General features: G+C 38.2%; 2 protein-coding genes across 2 annotated transcripts in view; both read right to left on the minus strand.

The window, feature by feature from the left end:
- Positions 1-621: 621 nt before the first annotated feature.
- On the minus strand, positions 622-21,790 carry st14a (ST14 transmembrane serine protease matriptase a). Its single transcript, XM_089014057.1, has 20 exons — positions 21,665-21,790; positions 20,934-21,118; positions 14,555-14,714; positions 12,539-12,669; positions 12,388-12,458; positions 12,021-12,187; positions 11,883-11,918; positions 10,736-10,970; positions 10,014-10,156; positions 9,794-9,897; positions 8,860-8,972; positions 8,654-8,790; positions 7,508-7,612; positions 7,325-7,432; positions 6,101-6,217; positions 4,991-5,116; positions 4,708-4,891; positions 3,217-3,488; positions 2,440-2,576; positions 622-1,495 (listed from the first exon to the last, which is right to left on the minus strand). The coding sequence occupies exons 2-20, from the start codon at positions 20,973-20,975 to the stop codon at positions 1,337-1,339; spliced, it is 2,547 nt and encodes an 848-aa protein (XP_088870183.1). The 5' UTR covers positions 20,976-21,118; positions 21,665-21,790; the 3' UTR covers positions 622-1,336.
- A 1,324-nt stretch (positions 21,791-23,114) lies between these two features.
- Positions 23,115-24,428, minus strand: part of aplp2 (amyloid beta precursor like protein 2) — a 30,167-nt gene continuing 28,853 nt past the window's right edge. Inside the window, 1 exon segment of the mRNA XM_089013465.1 lies at positions 23,115-24,428. This exon segment is cut by the window's right edge and continues 1,652 nt beyond it. The gene's annotated coding sequence lies outside the window, so the exon portion shown is untranslated.

The raw sequence follows: 24,428 nt of genomic DNA on the forward strand, positions 1-24,428 counted from the left end.
AAAAAAAGTAACACAATTCTTTATTAAAACTCGCTAATTTGCTAGATATAAAACATTTAAATCTCGCAAATTTGTGACTTTAAGACAAGCAAATTTGTGAATTTGAATCTAACAAATATGTGACTTTAAATCTCTCAAATATGCGAGTTTGAAACACGCAAATTTGCGCCTTTTTGGTCAGAATAACACCCCATCTCGAAAAAATATACATGTATGTATAATAATAATGAGACATTGCATTTATAAGCGTTTTTTATATATGGCCCTAATGCACTTCCGTACGTTTTTCCTCCACGGAAATATATTAATGTTATGTCGCGTTTCTCTGTCGGACTAGTCTCGGGGCGAACCGAAAGTTGGTACGTTTATAATTTTTTCGCTGTAATTTAAATGATAAAATTGTTAAAATAACGAAAATACGTTCGCTTAAAAAGAAGGGATTAATTTAAATCAGCATAAGAATAGAATGTTCTTCTGTAAAAACGCGTTTTGAAAATAAAAAAATAATAATAATACAAGTTATCGAATTAGTGCATGTGGAAAATTTCCTGCCGTTTCCTCCAATCATTAGTCACATAATTCAGTATCTCTAGAAACAAATACAAACGGGAAATACCAAGATATCAGAAATATTTTATTTAAACACTGCTATATAAACATTCACAGAGACAGTGGATTAAAACAGTCGCATTGATATTACTACATTAAGCTAAACAAATAAAAATTATACACATTTTACACACGGTTGATATTGTGGGCAACATTATATACAGCGCAAAAAAGTATAAAAAAAATAATAGTGATGCATTCAGGGAACTTTGTTGACCAAAAATTTCTGATGAAGTTTCCACTGGATTAAAAATCTGCCTGACCATTTTATTGCATGATATTATTTACTCCACCGCCCCCTCCCAATGAATGTAAATCAGATTTGTCTCAACATCCATAAACAACAAAATATGAGGAATAGAGCGAGCATGTTATTCCAAGATATGCTATCTGGAGGTAGGAGGGATTGACGTTATAGTTGTTGACATTTGTAAGGAAATACAACCATAAAGGACTGAACATTTCATGTGTCATATTCAAAACCTGTTTTTAATGTACGTATTTGTGCTGTCAATCAAATCATGCTGAAATATCAACCACAAAAAAAAAACATATTTACACATTTTCAAGATGAATATGATAAAATCAAAGTGGACATAGAACAGCGCTGCAGTAGCTCCTGAAGCGGTGGTGGAAGTTTGAAGTTGAATATCCACAATGCAGTTCTTCTCTGTGTGTGTGTGTGTCCATTTTGATGCTTATGTCCACAATGGAGGCCTTTTCTGTTCTACACACCCGTCTTCTCTTTGATCCAACCGCGGAATTTGGTGATCTTGGTGTAAATGCCCGGTTTGTTCCGACGGGCGCAACCGTCGCCCCAGCTGACCACGCCGCCGAGGAACATTCGGCTGCCTGATTGAATGGAGAGCGGCCCGCCAGAATCCCCCTGATGAAGACCACCAACACACGTTGTCAGTCAAAGTGATTGATGGACGAGCTCCAAGAGAGAAGACTCGCAAAGTAAAACACTTGCATTTTTACTTGCATTAATAAGATGCAAAGTCATTGGTTTTCAAGAATACTAATAATACTAATACTAATTATACGAATACTAACAATACTAATACTACTAATAATAATATGATAATAATACTAATACTACTAATACTACTCATACTAATATTACTACTACTAATACTAATACTCATAATACTACTAATACTAATACTACTACTAATAATAATAATAATACTACTACTACTAATAATATGATAATACTAATACTACTAATAATATGATAATACAAGTACTAATACTACTAATACTAAAACTAATACTACTACTCATACTAATACTACTAATACTGCTACTATTAATACTAATACTCATACTACTACAAATTCTAATACTAATACTCATACAACTACTGATACTAATACTACTACTACTGCTACTACTAATAATACTACTAATACTACTACTACTAATAATAATAATAACAATACAAATACTAATACCACTAATACTAATAATATTACTACTACTTCTATTACTACTAATATTACTACTAATACTACTACTAATACTACTACTACAACTACTAATACGAATACTAATACCAATAACAATACTAATAACAATAATAATCATAATACGTCTGCACTCAAAGAAAGGAGATGACAAAAACTAGTCCGCCAGCCACCGTGGCGCCGTTCGACTGTGTGCTTTGGTGCTCGCCAGCCAAGACTATATTCTCGCCAATTTAATGTTCGGAAGGCTAAAAGTTCATGAGCTAAAGCGTTCGTAAGCTGAGGTGTCACTGTATTGTATCTTGCTGATCCTTTCGAGTGTTTAAAAATGTGTACACACCCAACATAAATAGAAAGTTACCTGGCAAGCGTCGACTCCTCCGCTCAGAACGCCGGCGCACATCATCCTGGTGGTCAGCTGACCGCCCATCAGAGAGTCGCACACTGTGTGGTTGATAGAGCGCACTTGTGCTTTTTGCAACACCGTCGCTGCAAATCCTGAACATGACACACAGGAACACGCGTTTGTTAGTTACCTGTTAGCTAGCTAGCTGGCTATCTATTAGCTAATCTAATAGCTAGCTAGCTTTCCATCTGAGTTACTTCCGGGTTGAGTGAAGGCCTAGCTAGCGCTCCATGTGCATCCTGAAAATTAGTTTGTATGCCAGCTAGCTATCTGTTAGCTATCTACTAGCGAGCTAGCTTTCTATCCGAGTTACTTAGCTATCTATTAGTTTTCTATTAGCTAGCTAGCTTTCTATCTGAGTTACTTCCAGGTTGAGTGAAGGCCTAGCTAGCTATCTGTTAGCTATCTATTAGCTAGCCATCTTTCTATCCGAGTTACTTAGCTATCTATTAGCTGTCTATTAGATAGCTAGCTAGCTAGCTGTCTAGCTGAGTTACTTCCGAGGTGAGTGAAGGCCTAGCTAGCTATCTGTTAGCTATCTATTAGCTAGCCATCTTTCTATCCGAGTTACTTAGCTATCTATTACCTAGCTGTCTATCTGAGTTACTTCTGGGTTGAGTGAAGGCATAGCTAGCTATCTGTTAGCTATCTATTAGCTAGCTAGCTTCCTCTTAACAAGCTAGCTTTCTATCTGAGTTACTTCCGCTTTTAGGGGTTTTTGAGGAATCTCACCTCCCTCCCGAGTGGCGCCCCAGCCGGTGATCCAGACGACGTTGCCGACGGGGAATTGGTGCTGTGCGGCGGGCAGGCAGATGGGCTGAATGTAGTCGCTGTAAGTCACGGGAGAGTCCAATTCCATCAAAGCGATGTCGTTGTCAAAGGTGTAGTCGTTGTAGTTGGGGTGCGGAATGACCCTCTTCAAGTTTCTCTTCATCACCGAGCTGCTGATGTTGCGCTGCGAGTGAAGGCCCATGTACGCCTCCCAAGTACTCGGTTGAGAAAACCTGGTTGGAGGCACATTTCAGTGGGTAAATGGTGGCCAGATCCTGCCAGGAACTCGTAGCCCATTTATAAGATTTACAGTGATACCTCAGCTTACGAACGCTTTAGCTCACCAACTTTTCGCCTTACGAACATTAAATTTGTGAGAATATAATCTTGGCATAGGAACTAGTTTTCGGGAAACACACGGAGCGCCACAGTTGCTGGCGGACTAGTTTTCCACTCCCACTTTCTTTGACGTGGTTTGTTATCGAGTGGAGTACTTTGGCTATTTTTGGACCGGAAAAGACCCCATCACAGGCTCGTGTTAAGACGAAGAGGAAACAAAAGAAAATTACGGACGAGCAGAAGAAGGAGTCATTGAAAAACACCAACGAGGTGTGCACTTGTGTGACTTAGCGTCACAGTACGCTAAGTCGACCATTGCTACGTGTGGCTAAGGGTGTTTCTGTGTTGCCTAAGCAACGGTCTCAGGCAATAGAAGTGGTTGAAAAACTTCTTTTGATTTGTATTAATGAAAATCAGCTAGCAGGGGACAGTGTGAGTGAGGGTAATATCGTCGAGAAAGCAAGGCAATTTCACTTGGATATCATCAAGATGCAACTACATCAACGACCATCACAAAGGTAAATAAAACGACTTTATTAGACAGTACAGTTTATTTTCTTTAATTACAATACATTTATTATACATAAAATGGGTATATTTTGTGTCGTTTTAAGGCTTATTTAGTAGAAAATTATATTTTATGGGGACCTGGAAACGGATTATTCTCATTTTAATGGTTTCTTATGCGAAATAAATGTTTGGAAGACGAACTTTTCGCCTTACACACACTTTCTGGGAACCAATTAAATTCATAAGCTGAGGTATCACGGTACTAAACACCAAAACTGTCATTGTGGAAAATGGTTTTATAATAAAATAATAACATTGTATTGTGATGTCAATGTTTTGATATTTTTGCATCCCAAATATTGGATTGGATTAGCCTTTATTAGTCTCGCAGTGGAGAAATGTACATTTCACAGCAGCAAAGTGATTAAAGGAAGAGGAAAGGAAAAGAAGAAGTAGAAAACGGATTATTCTCATTTTTAATGGTTTCCTATGGGAAATTAATGTTTCGCCCTACACACACTTTCTGGAAACCAATGAAGTTCGTCATCTGAGGTATCACCGTATTTGCTTACGTCGAGCAAAGCTAGCTAAGGTGAACCTTACCTGGTATTTCTATCGTCTTGCACGCAGTGGGCAGCGGTGACGAGCCAGCGAGGGCTAATGAGGCTAGCGCCGCACACGTGACCATAACGCTTGACGTGCAGGCTAACTTGCCAGGGGTATTCGCCGGCCACCGCGTCCTGACCGCCCACGATACGAGACGTCTTGAATTTACTGCGCCCGCAATCTGGCAAACCACAACAAAAACAATGAAGAACACACACACACACACAGAAAATGAAAATTGCAACAAAACGTACACAAAATATACGCTTGATGTACATACCGCAGTTGTCCTCATCCGAACCGTCCTCGCAGTCTTTGGTGTCGTCACATTCCGGGTTGACTTTGCTGATGCATTTGTTGTTCTTGCATTTGAATGTGAGGTCAGTGCAGACCACAAAACCAGAACCTACAAAAAAAAAGAAAAGAAAACACACCCAACAAAGAAACAACCAACAGTTAAAACATTGATGGAAGAATAAACTCATTCACTGCCAGACGATGTGCAAAAATGTATTCACTCCAGTGCCAGGGTTTTTGTCATTTTTCACTCAAATGTCGGGTCCCACAAAATCTTAAGTTTCAGGACTACATAAACATTCAATGCAGCTTAAGAAATTTTAGATTCTCTTCTTTCATCAGAAAAAAAAATAGTTAATTCCTAATTTATATGGGTCTGGAGTTATCTGAGCTTGAAATGAGGGCGCCTGTCCAAAATTCAATGCAACACACATTGGTTTATATAGCGTTTGAACAACAGGGTTCGAATGTTTTTGTCATTTTCACTCAAACAATTCATGGTTAGGGTTCCTGTTACATCATAAATTATGACAGTCGAGCTAGCTATCAAAGCTACCTACCTAGCTATCTATTTGCTATCTGTTAGTTATCTATTAGCTAGCTATTAGTGGTCTATGTGGCTGGCTAGCTATCTAGCTAGTGATCTAGCAAGCTATCTATGAGTGGTCTAGCTGGCTGGCTAGCTATCTAGCTCGCTATCTACTGTGTTAACGCTATATCATTCACGTTTCAAAATCCCGATTTCACGGGATTCATTTTCCATTCGCTAACAACGAACGACTTTCACAGTGAATAATTCAAATAGATAGAAGTAGATAGAAAAGCTCACTAGCTAGCTAATAGATAGCTAGCTAGTTAGATAGCGAATAGATAGCAAATAGATAGCAAATAGATAGATAGCTACGTAGCTAGATAGCAAATAGTGTAGATAGCTAGCTAGGTAGCCAGCCAGGTTTGACCAACGCTTCAAATGCACCACCTGGCAAGAAAAAAATAAAATCCAAACAAATTTAGGAATGCCGCTCCACGTGATGCTTTAAATGCTGTTGGCAAAATAGTGGTTTGACCTTGAAATGGGAAGGTCGAAGTTCACCTTTTCCACAGTTGAGCTCATCGGAACCATCGCCGCAGTCGTCTCTCCCGTCGCAGTGACTCTTGGCCGAGACGCATTTGCCGTTTTGGCACGTGAGCTGTCCACTAGAACAAGTACCTGTCGGATACCCAAAAGTGCATCGTTTACAGTGGGATTTTTACACTTCTGGATAATTCGGGAAAATTCGGAATAATAAATAACAATTAAAATTCATAAATGAATAAAAAATACTTTAAAAATATAACAATAAAAAAAAGATAAATAAAAATAAATAATAATAAATAATATAAATAATAATCATAAAAATAATCATAAAGCTATGATTATTTTTATATATATATGATACATAAAGATAATGATGAATAAAAATAAATAATAATAAATAATAATAATAAATAATAATTAAAAAAAATAAATGAATAAAAATACTGAAAAAAAATAATAATAATAAATAATGATACATGAAGATAAATCATAGTAAATAAATAAAAATAAATAATAAATAATCATAAAAATAAGTAAATAAATACATTAAATAAAAAAAATAATAAATAATAATAATAATAATAATAATAATAAATAAAATATTAATAACAATAATAACAATAATAAAAAAATAAAAAAGTATATAATAATAGTAATACAGGAAAGTCTCATTATATCGATAGTACCGCTTATTACGATACTATTTCTATGAACGCAAGGAGAAAATTACATGCGCGCAGGGTCTGATATATCGATAGTCCCGGTTATATCGATATTTTTTTGGACTCCCGAGAATATCGATATAACGAGACTTTACTGTAACAATAATAATAAAGAATAATAATAAAAATAATTAATAAAAAATAATTAAAAAACGTGGTTCGCCATCAACACGGAACAACACAAAGTTTTCAGACCAAACAAAGTACCGCAAAATGCATTGAGGTGATGCAAGGTATGTCCTTTTTTTCGGTCAGGGGCGTTCCTTCAGTGACGTGACGTGAGGAATCGTCACCAACTCAAAAACAAGACTTGCGGAATATTCAGTGCAAGTCTTAAAACGTAAAATATATCTATATAAGGTGGAATCTTCGTCAAATACGCTCAGTAGAAGTCATTCGAAGCCATTTTACAAATTATGGACACAACTTGTCCCGAGACGTCGGTTGTCCTTTAAAGAAAAAAAGTGGTTTGGGGGATTTTACTCATACTGATGCGTCAAAATTCAAGCCGTCGTACCACAGTCCTTCTCGTCGGTGCCGTCGCCGCAGTCATCGACGCTGTCGCACTTCCAAAACATGGGCTTGCAGAGGCCATTTTTACAGTGGATGTGACTTGAGTTGCACTCTGGAGGAGGAAAAAAAAACAGGCGATAAAAATCATGGCATTGGAAACAGTCACGCTAAGCGAGAAAAGACCTACTGCAATTCAACTCGTCGCTCATGTCGCCGCAGTCGTTCCAGCCGTCGCACTTGAGCTCTAACTTGATGCAGCGTTGACTCTTACACTGGAACTGCTTGGGGCAAGCTGCGCGTCACACCGCCAGAAAATAAGCACAATTTGTAGGCAGAAGTAGGCAGACATGAGGAGAGAGTAACTGTATGCGCAATTCAGAAATAGAGCTCCAATCGAGTTTCAAGTTTCAAGAAGTCAAAAGCTAATGTGGTAAAAAAAAAATGAGCGAGTCATTTCAAGTGGACTCTTTTGGCTTTTAAGTCTGTCAAAAAAAATCCAGTGACTGTAAAGAGCTTAGGGCGCTTAAAAATAAAATGTATTATTTTATTATGATTTTATAATTTTATTATTATTATTATTATTATTTTATTTTACTATTGTTATCATTTTATTAATTATTATTATTATCATCACCATTATTATTATTATTATTATTATTATTATTATTATTATTGTATTATTATTGTATTATTATTATTATTATTATTATTATTATTATTATTATTATATTTTATTATTTTAGTATTATTTTAATATTATTATTATATTTTTATATTATTATTTTAGATTATTATTATTATTATTATTATTATTATTATTATTATATTATTAGATTATTATATATTATTATTATTATGATTATATTTCATATTATTATTATTATTATTATTATTATTATTATATTATTAGAATATTATTATTATATTATGAGTATACTATTAGAATACTATTAGAAATCTTATTATTTGTATTATTATTATTATTATGATTATGATTATTATTATTATTATTATTATTATTATCATAAATCAAACTTGAATGACCAAACAAATGACATTCGTTCTTCTGTATGGGCCACGCACTAATAATGTATTCAAGATTAACCCCAAAACTTCACCTAAGGAATTATTGTTTTTTGTTTTTAATTTTGGGAGGGCAGCGTGCATGAGGTGCAAGAGCGGCCGGCCGACTCCCAACTCAAAGGTTGTAGATTTTGTGAAAGCGTTAAAATCCTTTGAGTGCGAACAGTAGAAAAGCGCTCCATCAATAAAATGTAATTGTTGAATTAATTTTATAAAACGCTAAGCAAGAACGAAAGCTATCGCTACTTACGGTCTGCGACGTCAACCGCCTCATAGATGGCGTCGAAGCCGATGTCTACATGAGACCCGTCGGAGACAAACTGAACGGACATTTTGTTGGTGCGACTGGTCTCCGTGAGCGAGCCATCGGGATGATCACCGCAAAACCTGAAAAACAAGACAACAGACGTCAGATGAATAAAGTTTTTTTTTTGGTTCATGATCACCAGGACTGACTTCTTGCCGTTGATCTCCACATAATCCTTGCGGCAGCCTTTGCTTTCGCCCTGGCCCGGTTCAGAGATGAGGAATTTTTTGAAAGTCACCTTGACCGACTTTCCAGCAGGGACCTATGAAATGGACAGAGATTGGTCGCTTCATATTTACACGCAATACTTTTAAAATGTCTGTATAGCACAGCAGTGTGGTTAAAAAAAACTATTAGCTGCCTCTCATAAATACAATTCCCATATAAAAGTTGTAGAACGCCATACGTTATTTAAAGGACAACCGACATCAGAAAAATGTTTTATAGCATCTAAAATAGCCAAAACACGCAGTATGATCTTTTTAGTCAAATGCAAAACACCAAAAATGACTTCAAGTGTCCAAAATCTGCAAAAAAATGAGCTGCGAATTGGACATTTTCAGAAAGTCCCGCCCCCAGTTCATGACATCACGCCAAGACGTCTTGCCTTGCTGGAGAATCAAAACAATGGCTTCAGATTCGGAGAATATACTTTTTTTGTTATTCATCCAGTTATGGACATGATTCAAATAGTTCTGAAGAGGAAAGCATACATGTTTGCAATCGATTAAAGAATTTATTCCATGCCATTTTGAGGCTGGGGGCATGTTTTGTAAGGAATTAATCAGCCCGTTTCCACAGGCTGATTAATTCTTTACACGGAGCTTTGTCACCCTCTTCTGCCTCTTTTTTTGGTGCTAAACGAAGTTTTCAGACCAGTGACGTAGGGTGAGGACTCGTCACCAACTCAAAAACAAGACTTCCGGAATATTCAGCGTGAGTCTTAAAAGGTAAAATCTCGCTATATGCGTTGGAATCTTTGTAAAATACGCTCAGTAGAAGTCATTTGAAGCCATTTTACAAATTATGGACACAACTTGTCCGGAGATGTCAGTTGTCCTTTAAGCTGTCTGCACTACTCACCTCAATGGTCCACTTGCAGGATATTTGAGGTGGGTAGTAATTTGGAAAGTTGGGGGAGTTAAAACGACCCACTTCACCCGTCAGCTGGCCGCCGCACGTGGTTCCTGTTTGCGGGTGGGGTGGGGTGGGGGGGGATAAAAAAATGAAATGAAAACAAAAGCCCCATGAAATGTCACCTCCATCGCCAAATTTTTGTTGGTGTCTTTGTGTGGCTTCCTACTGGTGCTGCCGCGTCGCACCTGCGACACTTGCGCTCGGAAACCCGGGTAGTTTTTCTCTTGGTTGGTCGCCATGGTGACCAGCATCACATTGCCAGAGGACAAAAAGGTCAGCGGCTCGCTCGGTGAATAGTAGCCGCACATCCTAAAATGAACAATGGAATGTCACTTTCATTATTAAAAAAAAAACATCTGAATCAAATGTAATAATAATAATAAGATTATTATTATTATTATTATTATTAATATATTAGTATTTTTAATTATATAATTATAATTTAATATTTTTAATATAATTAGAATTATTGTTTCTATTGTTATTATATTTTTATTGTTATTATGATTATTATTATCATTATTATTATCATCATTATTATTGTGATTATTATGATTTAGCTGGCTATCTATATGCTATCTATTAGCTTTGTATTAGCTATTTATGAGCTATTTATGAGCTATTTATTAGCTAACTGGCCAGTTAGCTATCTGGCTGGCTATCTATTAGTTATATAGCTAGTTGTCTAGCTGACTATCTATTAGCTAGCTAGCTTTCTATCTATTTAGTTCCGGGTTGAGTGAACGCTGGCGCGTGTGGCTGCCGCTGCTCACCCACAGAAAATCTTTTCCTGTGACTGAAAAGTCTATTTTGCACTTGTAGGCTTTTCCCCAGGCCAGCAGTGGGGGGCTACGTTATCATTTTCAAGCTCCTACAAGTCGGACTCACTCCTGCAAGAGGTTGGCCTCGATGGCCGCCAGGGAATCGTAGATCTTGACAAAATCGTTGTTGCAGTTCTCCTCCAGGTTCATGGTGTCAAAGTCCAGTTTGATGATGTAGTTGGGGTCGGCCCGCACCTGCCACTGGATGAAACTGTTGGGGGGGTACGAGCTATCGGGGAAGCCGGGGGACCTGATCTGGCCGATGTGGTTTGTCCTCGTGTGCTCGGAAAACCTCAAGAATCCTGCGATCATCGCACAGTATAGTAGTTCGTGTTACCTTGTGATGATTTAGAAAGCATGATGGCATGATAACATCAAATCTGGATCTATTAGCTTGTGTGCAGTTATTTGTATATGCTATACAAGTACTATATAGTTTTTTCGTGATGAGAAGGAAGATTTAAGGCCACGAAAATGTTTTTTATTTCGATATACAGTGATACCTCAGTTTACGAACGCTTTAGCTAACGAACTTTTTGCTTTACAAACATTAAGAATATAATCTTAGCATATGAACTAGTTTTCGGCGGACGAACCAAGCCACACAGTGCGTGGTGGTGGCTGGCGGACTAGTTTACGCCACCACTTTTCTTTGAGTGCAGATGTGGTTTGTTATCAAGTGGAATACTTTTGCTATTATAGGAGCGAAAAAGACCCCACCACAGGCTAGTGTTCAGCCGAAAAGGACACAAAACAAAATTACGGTAGAGAAGAAGGAGATCATCGAGCTCAGGCAATAGAAGAGGTTGAAAAACCTCTGTTGATTTGGATGAACAAAAAGCAGCTAGCAGGGTACAGTGTTAGTGAAGGTATTATCGCCGAGAAAGCACGGCAACTTCACTGGGATATCATCAAGAGGCAACTACACCAATTTCTTTCATTACAATACATAGCACATTTATTATACATAAAATAAGGTATATTTTGTGTAGTTTTAAGGCTTATTTAGTAGAAAATTATGTTTTATGGGGACCTGCAAACAGATTATTCTCATTTTTAATGGTTTCCTATGGGAAATTAATGTTTGGAAGACATACTTTTCGCCTTAAACAAACTTTCTGGGAACCAATTAAGTTCGTGAACTGAGGTATCACTGTATTTAGTAACATGTTAAATGAATGAATGAATGCCAACCAAATAGGAAGATAACTTACTGCTGAATTCCGTAGAAAACAATCGAGAATCAAGTTCTGTAAAACAAAAAATGACCATTGAGGCATCGGTTGACTGTGTGGAATCGCAAACATTTCATTATTTTTTTTTTTTTTTTTTTTGTTGGAGACTCATCCTACCCGAGGACACTACGTCAGCCAGGAGAAGAGAATTGCCCGGCCTGTAGACGCTCCGTTGCTCTTTGTCCACCAATTGGTCCATGGCGGACATGGCATTGTCCACCGCTGCCTCCTGGCCACTCGGCACACTGAACTCGGAAATGTAGTAAGCAATGACGCTGCCTTCGCTGCCAGAAAAAAAACAGAAATACGTAATTAAAATGTGAGTCCTCGCACTTGGAACCAATTAGGCCATTTACATGGAAAATGTGACTTGAAAATGTGGTGGAGATGGTGGTGCTCCATGGCCTGTGTGGTACGAACCAAAAAGTAGAGCCACTCTTGGTTCGACCTATCATGTCAATTAATTCATGGTGACCCTTCATACCTGAAAGCTTGAACCGTTGATCCAACATAGTATTTGGCCAGCTGCGGGCTCTTGCTGTAGAGCGATTTGAGCTGCAAAGAACATACGACGAGTGTGAAGAAGGCGAAGGTGGAGGACATACGTAGTAGCCATGTCATCATCACGGTCAAACCTGCGTTTTGACCTGCTTGGCCAGCGCTTTGAACTCAGAGCTGTTGGAGTTCTCGTAGGCATCCTCGAAAACCTGGTTGGTGATGCGCATGGAGCCGCTGTACATCTTTTTCACCCGCACGTCTTTTCGGACTGCGAGGAAAAATGAGCAAGGGGTTAGATTTAGGGCACCGGTGTCAAAGTAAAGGCCCGCGGGCCAAATGTGGTCGGTCACATCCTTTTATTGGGCCCATGAAAGCAAATCAAGGATGTTAAAGGACAACCGACGTCACTTTTTTGTTTTTTAACTGACACCAGAAAAACGTTTTATAGCATCGAAAATACCCAAAACACGCAGTATGATATTTTTAGTCAAATGCAAAACACCAATAAAAATGACTTCAAGTGTCCAAAATCTGCAAAAAAAATGAGCTGCGAATTGGGCATTTTCAGAAAGTCCCGCCCCCATTTCGTGACGTCACACCGAGACGTCTAGCATTGCTTGTGAATCAAAACAATGGCTTCAGATTCGGAGAATATGCTTTCTTGTTACACATCCAGTTATGAATATGATTCAAATAGTCCTTGTCCTTTAGTGACGTCACGTACGTACTTGTCACCAACTCAAAAACAAGACAAGACTTCCTGAACATCCAACGTAAAATATAGCTATATGCGGTGGAATCTTTGTAAAATATGCTCAGTAGAAGTCATTTGAAGCCATTCTACAAATTATAGACACAACTTGTCGGTTGTCCTTTAAGTAACAGTCATTATTTTTGACTTTATTTTGAAAACGCCCCGTGGATTGCTTTATGTTTAAAAAGAAAATACATCAAAAGTAAACAAAGAAGAACTTTCTGCCAAGGCATCAAAAGCAGCTCAGCGGGAGACACCGACTGGGTGAAGGGAATTCAAAGTATAAAACTTTGTTTGTGATGTGTATTTTTATTTCTTTTTATTTTGTTTATTTATTTTTCTTTAAATGTTTCCCAAACGCCAGCAGAGTATCGACAGGAGTTCCATGACTGTGAGAACAGACGATTCGAAGCCACAAAAGATGTTATGTTGTGATCTTTGGCTGAGGACTGTCTGTTTTTGCATATTAACGATTAATCTTCATATTCACATCAATATTTGCAAATTGGCCCAGTTGTGGTTTTGAAACAACTGGTGTTTTTCATACAAATATTTAGCGTGCTGGTACTATGACTACATAACATGTAACATGACATGCTAAAACTCAGAATTTGATTACAATTTTATTTTAAGGTTTCTTTTTTTTTTTAACACTAGCAGCAAATAAGTTTTTCTGACCAAAAAAATGGATTTATTATATTGAAATATTTGGTTTCTGCAGTTTGGGCTTACATTGGTTAGCTGGCTGTCTATGAGCTATCTATTAGATATCTAGCTAGCTGACTGTCTATCTATCTATCCAGCTAGCTATCTATTAGCTATCTGTTAGCTAGCTGGCTAGTTAGCTGGCTATATATTAGCTATGTATCCAGCTAGCTAGCTATATAGTAGCTAGATAGCTGGTTAGCTGGCTATCTATTACACATCTAGCTAGCTAGCTGCCTTTCTATTAGCTATCTATTCAGCTAGCTAGCTATATATTAGCTAGCTGGCTAGTTACCTGGCTATATATTAGCTATCTATCCAGCTAGCTATTAGCTGGCTAGCTAGTTAGCTGGCTATCTATTAGCCATCTATTAGATAGCTAGCTAGCTAGCCACCTATCTATTAGCTATCTAGCTATTAGCTGGCTAGCTGGCTATCTATTAGCTATCTATACAGATAGCTAGCTATTAGCTATCTATTAGCTAGATTGCTAGCTTTCTATCTATTTGAGTTATTCTGGGTTGAGTAAACGCTGGTGCATGTGGCTACTGCTGCTCACCCACAGAAAAACTGATCCTGTGACTGTAAAGTGACCTTAAGAGTTTTGAAAGGCGCTTAGAAATGAATGAATGATTATTATTATTATTATTAAAACAAACAAAATTCAGTATATAATAACATGGGGCATGCTTACAGTGAAAGTGCCAGACGAGCAGACCGGCCATTAGCGCGATGACGGCACATAAGATCAGCACTCCAATCACGGCTCCCAACTTGCCAGGACCTTTCTTCTTCTCAAGCTTCTTGTTGTCTGATGCCGGCAAGAATTGGACAGTCGTGTCCCATTCTTTGTCCTGGAAGACACACAACAAGCACTTAGTTAATATTGAATAGCATAGATTGATGAAATGCGTAAGACAAATTAGCTTCCTGTGAATATCGATACAATTAAAAAAAACTGACATTAAATCGCTCCGTGGCGCAAAAAAGGTTGGGGACCACTGAGCTAGACAGCTAATAGCTAGCTAGCTAACTAGCAAGCTAGCAAATAGGTAGCCAGCTCGCCAACAGCTAGCCAGCGAGACAGCTTCCAGCCAGCGAGACAGCTAGCTAATAAATAGCTAATAGATAGCCAACAGCTAGCCAGCTTATATTATGATAATAATAATAATAATAATAATAATAATAACAGTACATTTCATTAATGTTATGTAGTCCTATAACTCAATATCCTGTGGGTACTGCAATTTGAGTGAAAATGACACAAACCCTGGCACATTGGAGTGGACACAGTGAATGAGTTAAAAGCAACTTGCAAGCCATGTAAAGGTTATCATCTGAACATAATGGGGTCAACAAGTTTCTGCTTGCATATTTGACAAATGTTTTTTTTGTCTGTGGTGACATCCAAAAGACACAAAACATATCATATCCGTCGGAAATAACGACACATCAATGGCAAACAGTTTCAATGCGTGGTCGTGAAATGAAAAAGGGAACTTCTGAGCGTGAGTCACGCCTCTCGAGGGTGACATAGAGAGAGAGAGAGAGTGAGGAGGAGGAGGACGGTTTCACCGAGTAAAATCTTGTCAAACCTGCTAGGAAGGAGCCACCGGCATGGCGGAGGAACACGACAACATGCTAAGGCGACGCAATTGTGCCACCAGGCCGGCCTACAAACACAAACTTGAGCTTGAATGACCTCCACCGTCAATATACCTTGGCTTACGAACTCAATTGCTTCCCAGAAAGTGTGTGTAAGGCGATAAGTGTGTATTCCAAACATTAATTTCCCATAGGAAACCATTAAAATGACAATAATCCGTTCCCAGGTCCCCATAAAACATCATTTTCTAATTTTCTAAGCATTAAAACTACACAAAATAGACCTTATTTTATGTATAATAAATGTGCTATGGTATTGTAATTAAAGAAATAAACTGTACTATATAATAAAGTCGTTTTATTTACCTTTGTGATGGTCGTTGATGGAATGGAGTGAAGTCGCCGGCGATAATTTTACCCAGTTCCTCATCAATTGTGTTCTGTTTAGCTGGGTTGATAGCTTTTTGCATAAAGTGTCTCCAGGAGCTCAGGGTTGTACGTCTTGGAAGTTGTGATATTGCAACAGCAACAGATGCAGACAGACACACTACAAACTTCATTAATAGCTGGTTCCCTTGCTTGTCTTTTCTGTTCAAATTGTACAGATGGCTCGTGCGGGTTATTTGTGGAGATTGATGGGATATTTTAACCTTGCATTTTACACTCTGCCTTTGAACTATCAATAAAGTTGAAACGAGTCCAAATTTCGCCTTTGTCTCAACTGCTAGCTAGCCAACAATAATGCTGCAGCAGATTGCTACTATTGTCACGGCAAACTAGCAAAAGTAATCCTCAATCGTATTTCTATATGTATTTTTTTTTTTTAATCGCTGCGTACGTTCGGATTGATAAAAGCATAACGTGCGTATGCCCGGTAAACTTGTATTAGCGTTTTTTATTTTGTCATTTCAAATAATGTACGGCGTACTACCACTTTTATAAGGGAATTGTAATCATTTATAAGGGCAGCTATTAGCCAAGGTTGACAGTTATTTTAAAAAACTTTTCTTGATATGTGAGTAAGAGTGAGATAAAGTTTTTTTTTTCTTCCCCAAATCTTGTATCTACTAGCTATCTATTAGCTATCTAGCTAGCTTTCTGTCTATTTGAGTTACTTCCAGGTTGAGTGAACGCTGGCGCGTATGGCTGCCGCTGCTCACCCACAGAAACACTGATCCTGTGACTGTAAAGTGATCTTGAGAGTTTTGAAAGGCGCTTATTAATGAAATGGATTATTATTATTTACAAAACGGTATTTAAGAATGACGCTTTTTTTTTTACACAGCAGAACACATGCCCCAAGTCTTTGGTTAGGAGCCAAGAGACGCATACATTCCCGGCGGGGGTGACTTTAGATTGATGCAAAAACAAAAAAAAAATGCACTTACACGACGAGGACGTGTCGTAACACGTCACTATCTTGCGCAAATGCTATCCTGATCACATGGAATATCCCGAAAAAAAAAGTTGATTTCAGTAGTTCAGTTGAAAACATCAAACGCGAAAAGACTGAAAAGGGAGCAAAATAAAGGGCAATTTAATCCCCCAAGACACTAATTCTCAACTATTTTTATGATGGGAGTTTACAGCAAAGTAAAGGCAGAAATTCACTTACAAAAAATGTTGTAATGTTTGAAAATGTGCTGGAACTTTACCTTAAAATACAGGTAACATCCGACTTATGACCGATCCGACTTACGACCGCCCGTACTTACGACCACGAGCTCCAGACCCTATTTTTAAAATTTAAATTCTACGCCTGCGATTTAGCCTGCGAGTCTCTAATCAACGTTTTGAATGTATTTTGACTTATAACCGTTTTGACTTACGACCGTTTGGTCGGAACCGAACTCCGTCGTAAGTCGGTTTAAATAGCGAAAAAATATGTCAAAAAATGAAATTAAATATTAAAATAAGATATTCATATTGTAGGAAAAAAAATCACGATACCACAGACACCCTCACACGTAAAGAGAAATAAATCTATTTGGATATACAGGTAACATCCGATTTACGACCGGCTCGAACGAGCTAGCAGGCCGGCAACGCGTACAGCAATTTTGGCCAGCCAGCCAGCATCTCACTCTCGACTTACGACCACCCACACTTACGACCACGACCTCCAGGCCCTATTTTTAAAATGTTAATTTTACGCCTGGCATCGCAACGCGCTAGCAGGCCGGCAACGCGTACAACAATTTTGGCCAGCCAGCCAGCATCTCACTCTCGCACAGCAATCAACCGCGTGATGGCACCAGAGAGGGGGGTGGGGGTCATTTAGCCTACGAGTCTCTATTACACATTTTGAATGGATTTCGACTTACGACCATTTTGACTTACCACCATTTGGTCGGAACGGAACTCGGTCGTCAGTTGGATGTTACTTGTTTTTCATTTCTGTATGATGAATCTCTAGCGTATAATCTATTACCACTACTTTCACTTTTTGAACAGACTCACTAAAATAAATGGACTTTTCGACCATGTATTTAATTTATTGAGATGCAACTTGGATGAGTGCGTCTCTTGAAAAGCGCTGCAGATTCATATGATCTTCAAAGGACAACCGAGAAGAGGACACACAATGCATTTTGGGTACTTTTTTTTCGCCGGAAAACACAGTGTTGATCGCGAAATTAGAAGGAAAACACCATAAATAACACGATGGTGAATCGTTGTGTGTCGCAGCCAATTACGGTAATACGCATAAAGAAGGTGTAAATTTACACAAATTCCCAGCGGACAAATCAGCCCATTTCCAACGGAGCTTGTGCGCCATCTTGTGCATTTTCTGGGCGCTCAGACGACTTGAATTGATACGGAAGGACTTCTTTAATCGAATGCAAACATTTATGCTTTCCTCTTCACAACTACTTGAATCATATTCATAATTGGATGAGTAACAAGAAAGCAGCTTCTCCCAATCTGAAGCCATTGTTTTGATTCTGGAGCAAGGCAGTGTGTGACCAATAGTGACATCACGAACAAGGGGCGGGACTTTCTGAATCTGCCCAGTTTCGAGCTTATTTTATGGCAGTTTTGGGACACTTGAAGTCATTTTTATTGGTGTTTTGCATTTGACTAAAAATATCAGCCTGTGTGTTTTGGCTATTTTAGATGCTCTAAAACATTTTTCTGATGTCAGTTCAGAAACAAAAAACAGTGTCGGTTGTCCTTGAAGTTAAAATATGACAGAAATTAAGAATTCAAAACTAGGACATGAACGCCTCATGACAACTATGTCTAATTTGTCATTTTGCTTTTGTTTTCAGCGCGTTTTAGAATTGATGCAACTGCATCTCGGTTCTAGCAGACAGCAAAAGGGACTCCTGGAACAAGTCCCGACAAAGACAACGATTGGGAGGAATTCAGTCTCTGATCTGAACAATCACCATAGTAGACTGATTCGAGCCGGGACACTGTCTTGCTGGGGGGCTTTGAAAACGTACAGATTGATTTATTCTAAGGAAAAATGTCCTTATAAGTATGGATTTTTCAGGGGGCGGGTCACGATCCAAGATAAATCTGGAAGTACCGGATTTTCCGGTATATAAGGAGCACCGGAGTATAAGGCGCACCCCCAATGAATGAAAAACGTATTCCGAATATAATTCCGAATATAAATACACACAAGTTTTCCAAATATAAGGTACACTACGCATTACTTCTAAATGGAGTCTGTGGCGACTGACAGTAGTTGCGAGATCTGAAATAAATGGCAATTTTATTTCTCCAGACACTAATTCTCAACTATTTTTATGATGGGAGTTTACAGCAAATTAAAGGCAGAAATTCACGATACTTGAAAATGTGCTGGAAATTTACCTAAAAATACAGATATCATCCGACTTACGACCGACTCGACTTACGAACACAACCTCCAGAGCCTATTTTTAAAAATTTTATTCTACGCCTGGCACCGCAATGCGCTAGGTGGCCGGCAACGCGTACAACAATTTTGGCCAGCCAGCCAGCATCTCACTCTCGACTTACGACCACCCGTACTTACGACCACGACCTCCAGAGCCTATTTTAAACATTTTAATTCTACGTTTATTTAGCCTTCCTCATTTAGCCTCCGAGTCTCTATTCAACATTTTAAATGGTTTCGACTTACAACCATTTTGATTTACGACCGTTTGGTCGGAACGGAACTCGGTCGTAAGTCGGATATTACCTGTATTTATATTTATTGCATTTTTATTTAGTTTTAAAAAACTACTGGGAAATTAAGTTCAGAATTTAAAAAGGATGTTCAGTGTGCTTGAAAGTGTTTCAGGAAAATGCAAGTGACAAACAGATTTAAGGTTTACTCTACACAAACGTGTCTGTTTAATAAAATTGGCGGCAACATATTTTTTTGATGAAATGACAAACGACTTTCCCTCAAGTGAGGAGGGTACACATGCTGTAGTCATGAGTTGTTATTAATAAATAATATATAAAATAATTAGCAAATACTACCCATGATTGCATTGAAAAATGACATTGACATGAAATAACATATTTTTTGGTGCATCATTGACATGAATAGTGGGTTTATGAACATTGACATATTTTTGCCGACAAACTAGAAATGGTGGCAATCTGGAAATTGTAATGCAATTTCAATGACCTTGCCCAAATATCCTTGAGGGAAACACTGAATTACTCCTGGTGCTGTGGCATCAGTTTGTAAAATGAAGAAACATAAATCGCTTTGAAGACCAAAGGTAGAAAAGAAAGCCATTTCACAATATTTTAATTATCCATTTATAATAATTGATTTATAAGCGCCTTTCAAAACTCTCAAGGACACTTTACAGTCACAGGATATTTTTTTCTGCAGGTGAGCAGCGGCAGCCACACGCGCCAGCGTTCACTCAACCCGGAATCTAATGTAATGTAATCTATTTTAATCGAATCAAATCTATTTTCATCTATATTAATCGAATCAGACTGGATCAAATCGAGTCGAATTGAGTCGAATCGAGTCGAGGCAAATGGCGTCAAATTGATTCAAATCGAATCAGATTGAAACTATTTGAATCAGATCAAATGTATTTTAATCTATTCTAATCTATTTTAATTGAATCGAATCTATTTTAATCGACTGAGACAGGATCAAATCAAACCGAATCAAACTGAGTCAAATTGAGTCGATGTTGGCCACCAGGCTATCAATACTTTATGTAAAGATCTACAATATCGAAATTTTCAAATTTCATATCGGCAATTATTATGAGGATATTCTTGGCCAGGGGTCAAAGTTCAACTTGGACCAACTGATGTGTTTCTATACATATTGTATGTATGTGTGATGTCAGTATCATATGCATATACATATACACACATTATATATATTTGGTACTATGTATCAGGCTTTCCCGATATTTCGTGATGTCGTCAACAAGGTGAGTTCCACGTCAGGTTTGTAATAATTGAACACGAGGAACCGAACCAATATTATATTTTACAGTACTACTTGCCTGGGCTGGGGTGTACTGCAGGCCACTGTCCATGTAGTCCATTTAGGAGTGAGGCTCAAAAAAGGGGATTGGGGGTGGGGGGAAGAAAAGAAAAACACCTGAGCCGTTCTTTTCGGCGATTATTGCTCGATCTCCTCTTCCTCCTTGTTGTCTTTCTAGAATAGTTTTCCAATCACCGAGGTTTCCTGGAGTGTACAACACATTCAACTTAAAACGCGTTAAAAAGATTGAAAAAGTTGTATTTATCTATTTAAAAGCTTTTAAAATGTTGTTTCATTAAATGTCCATAGGTGTCACCGGACCATTTAGTCGACTGATCGTGTCTTAAGACGCAGAGAAATGAAGCGAAAGAGCAGAAAGGAAGGAGAAAAAGTCTTCCGGAAAAGTGGAGGTTTCTGTGGGCGTGGCCTCACGTCGCGCACCTGTTTGCTGTTCCTTTCACGAAACGCCATTTTAACATATGTACCTTTAAAACAAATTAAATCGTTAAAAACAGCAAACTAATCTACACTAACAACACGTCTTTTGTAAAACAACATAGAAGTTGTGATATGGCTACATTTTGATGGGTTACTATCCAAACGAGCAGGAAGTACTTTTTCGGAGTTTTTATTGGACGGCTAAACTCGTATAAAGGCGAATTTAGACCTACGATTTCGTGTGGTCTATTTTGGTATCGGTTGCGTGATTTCATCCCAAATTTAAAGATGATTCACCTATGTTTGACTCACCTGCCGAGAGGAGTGACACGTCATTTCACTTGGCTCGTGGGAGAACATTTTCCCGGATTTCCAAGTGGGAATGAGGTTGAAATGTTTGGTGGACTAGTGGGGTCGGCTCAAGGGTTGCGGGGCGGAAGGTGTTCGATTCCTTCGTTTCCCTGTTAGATCAATTATAAATAAATAACCCCCTCCCCGCCCGCGTCGTATTTTAAGAATTCGGATTCTATGAACCAAAAACGTAAATAGGACGCTTTTTTTAAAAAATAACATTTGATAATCTTTGTTTTTACAATCTTTGTTTGGTAAAATCGTACAAAACAGGAGTATTTTTTCCCTAAATTCTATCCAAGTTAAAGTTTGTGATGTCATATTAACTCATTCATGATAAATTAATAAATATCACAGTCTGGACTAGAAAACTGAAAACTTGATGAATGTTCGGTAACGTTCGGTGATTGTAATTTGCATGTTTGGGGGCTGGGCTAGTCAGGGAAGCGTGACGTCACGTAGAGAAGGGAGGACCCGACAAATAGGAGTCCGCGAGAGAGCCTGAGTGGAGTAAGCATGAGCGTGAGTTGTACTAACAACTCCAGTATGAATGTGCGAACTGCAACATTTGCTTAATAAAAGCCTGACCTTTATCACGCCAACTGACATTACAGTTCTATTTTATGTTCTATTCTTATCAATTTATAATCTCTTCAGTTGTTTACATTTTATTTACTTCCAACCATTTACCAAAAGTCAAAACTGACTATCATTTTTTATGTTTAACTACTAAAAACACAACGACTTTATTATGTTTTGTATTTAATGACTATTTCATCAATATTTTTTATGTTCAAGCACCATTAACACACACTATTAAAGGACAACCGACACCATTTTTTTGTTTGCTAACTGACATCAGAAAAACGTTTTATAGCATCTAAAATACCCAAAACACGTAGGCTGATATTTTTAGTCAAATGAAAAACACCAATAAAAATGATTGAAAGTGTCCCAAAACTGTCACAAAATGAGCTCGGAAATGGGCAGATTCAGAAAGTGCCGCCCCCTTGTCCGTGACATCACGTCAGGATACACGTGCAACACATAATGATTCACCAGGGTGTTATTTATGTAGTTTTCCTTCTAATTTTGCCATCAACACGGTGTTTTCAGATGAAAAAAAGTACCCAAAATGCATTGTGTGTCGCTTTCTCGGTCAGGGGTGCTCCTTCCGTGACGTCATGTCAGGAAATCATCAACTCGAAAACAAGACTTCCTGAATATTCAGCGTGTGTCTTAAAATGTCAAATATAGCTATATGCCGTGGAATCTTCATAAATTACGCTCAGTAGAAGTAATTTGAAGTGATTTGACAAATTATGGACGCAACTTGACCGGAGGTGTCGGTTGTCCTTTAAAATCAACATTCGAAAAATATCAGTCTGTGTGAAAAGACAACGCACAGGAGTGGAAGTTGTGACTTTATTGACACATGTTGTCCCCTTAACCAGAAAATTGCTTGTTAACGCCACTCTCTGATAACTAATCATAATAAAATAATACAAACAAAATACAGCAAATATTTAGCCATGTGTGTGTGTGTGTGTGTGTGTGTGTGTGTGTGTGTGTGTGTGTGTGTGTGTGTGTGTGTGTGTGTGTGTGTTCTTGCCACACACAGTCAAACAGGCAGTTTAGAGTTACACGAGCGAAGCTGCTTTTTTTTCATGATGCATCGTGAGACATACGAAGCGACAGTACTGCCACAAGAAGAGGAACAAACAAATACTAGAAAGAGAATTTTCAAATAGATAAATGGGTACATATTTTTTTTTATATAGAACACCATCTAAAGCAGAGGTCCCCAACCCCCGGGCCGCGGACCGGTACCGGTCCGTGGGTTATTTAGTACCGGACACGCGCAGAATGAATGAATAATTTACATCATTTCCATTTTATTCATTATCTGAGTACGAACAATGTTTTATTTTGAAAAATGAAAAATTAATAGCTTACATCCGTCTATGACTTACTCTTGACGTGTTTTTCATGCGCTTTGTACTTGTTTTTGTGGTGTATCTTATTTTGAAGGCACGTTTAAACTTTACCATGGTGACCATAGAGCTTTCAAGGACAACCGACGTCTCCGGACAAGTTGCGTCCATAATTTCTAAAATGGCTTCAAATGACTTCTTATTTTACAAAGATTCCAGCGCATGTAGCTATATTTTACCTTTTAAAACTCGCGCTGAATATTCCGGAAGTCTTGTTTTTGAGTTGGTGACTAGTCTGTACGTGACGTCACTGAAGGAACGCCCCTGACCGAAAAAACGGACACATTGTAGCAGTCCTTCCATCACGTCAATGAATTTTGCTGTACTTGTTTGGTCTGAAAATATCGTGTAGGACCAAAAAGTGGCAGAAGAGGGCGACAAAGCTCCATGGAAGGAATTTATAAGTTTGTGGAAACGGGCTGATTCATTCCTCACAGGAGCTTGGACGCCATTTTCTGCCTCTTTGTGGGTGAGACATTTCCCCCCAATGTTGTTGTTACCAGGACTCTTCTAATAAAGTTGTATAAAAATACATGATGGATTCACGTGGATTATTATATTTAAAAGATAGAAAAAAATAAAATTTCCATGCCTGTCCTATCCTTTTATTTTTGTTGTATTTATCCGCCGGTCCGTATAAATATTGTCTGACTTTAAACCGGTCCGTGGCGCAAAAAAAGGTTGGGGACCATTGATCTAAAGTATCAGAACAGCAGCACAGACAAAAAAGT

Source organism: Hippocampus bargibanti, linkage group LG14 (assembly GCF_051943395.1).
Source record: "Hippocampus bargibanti isolate YZ-2025 linkage group LG14, ASM5194339v1, whole genome shotgun sequence".
Classification (NCBI taxonomy): Eukaryota; Metazoa; Chordata; class Actinopteri; order Syngnathiformes; family Syngnathidae; genus Hippocampus; species Hippocampus bargibanti.

What these genes read in the sequence shown, in the direction of transcription:
- st14a (XM_089014057.1), bottom strand. Translation starts at nt 20,975, where the DNA reads ATGGACTACATGGACAGTGGCCTGCAGTACACCCCAGCCCAG. An exon ending in TGAGCTCAACTGTGGAAAAG is followed by an intron (nt 5,117 to 6,100) that starts GTGAACTTCGAC and finishes TTTTTTTTGTAG; the next exon opens with GTTCTGGTTTTGTGGTCTGC. An exon ending in CAAGACGATAGAAATACCAG is followed by an intron (nt 3,489 to 4,707) that starts GTAAGGTTCACC and finishes GCCTCCAACCAG; the next exon opens with GTTTTCTCAACCGAGTACTT.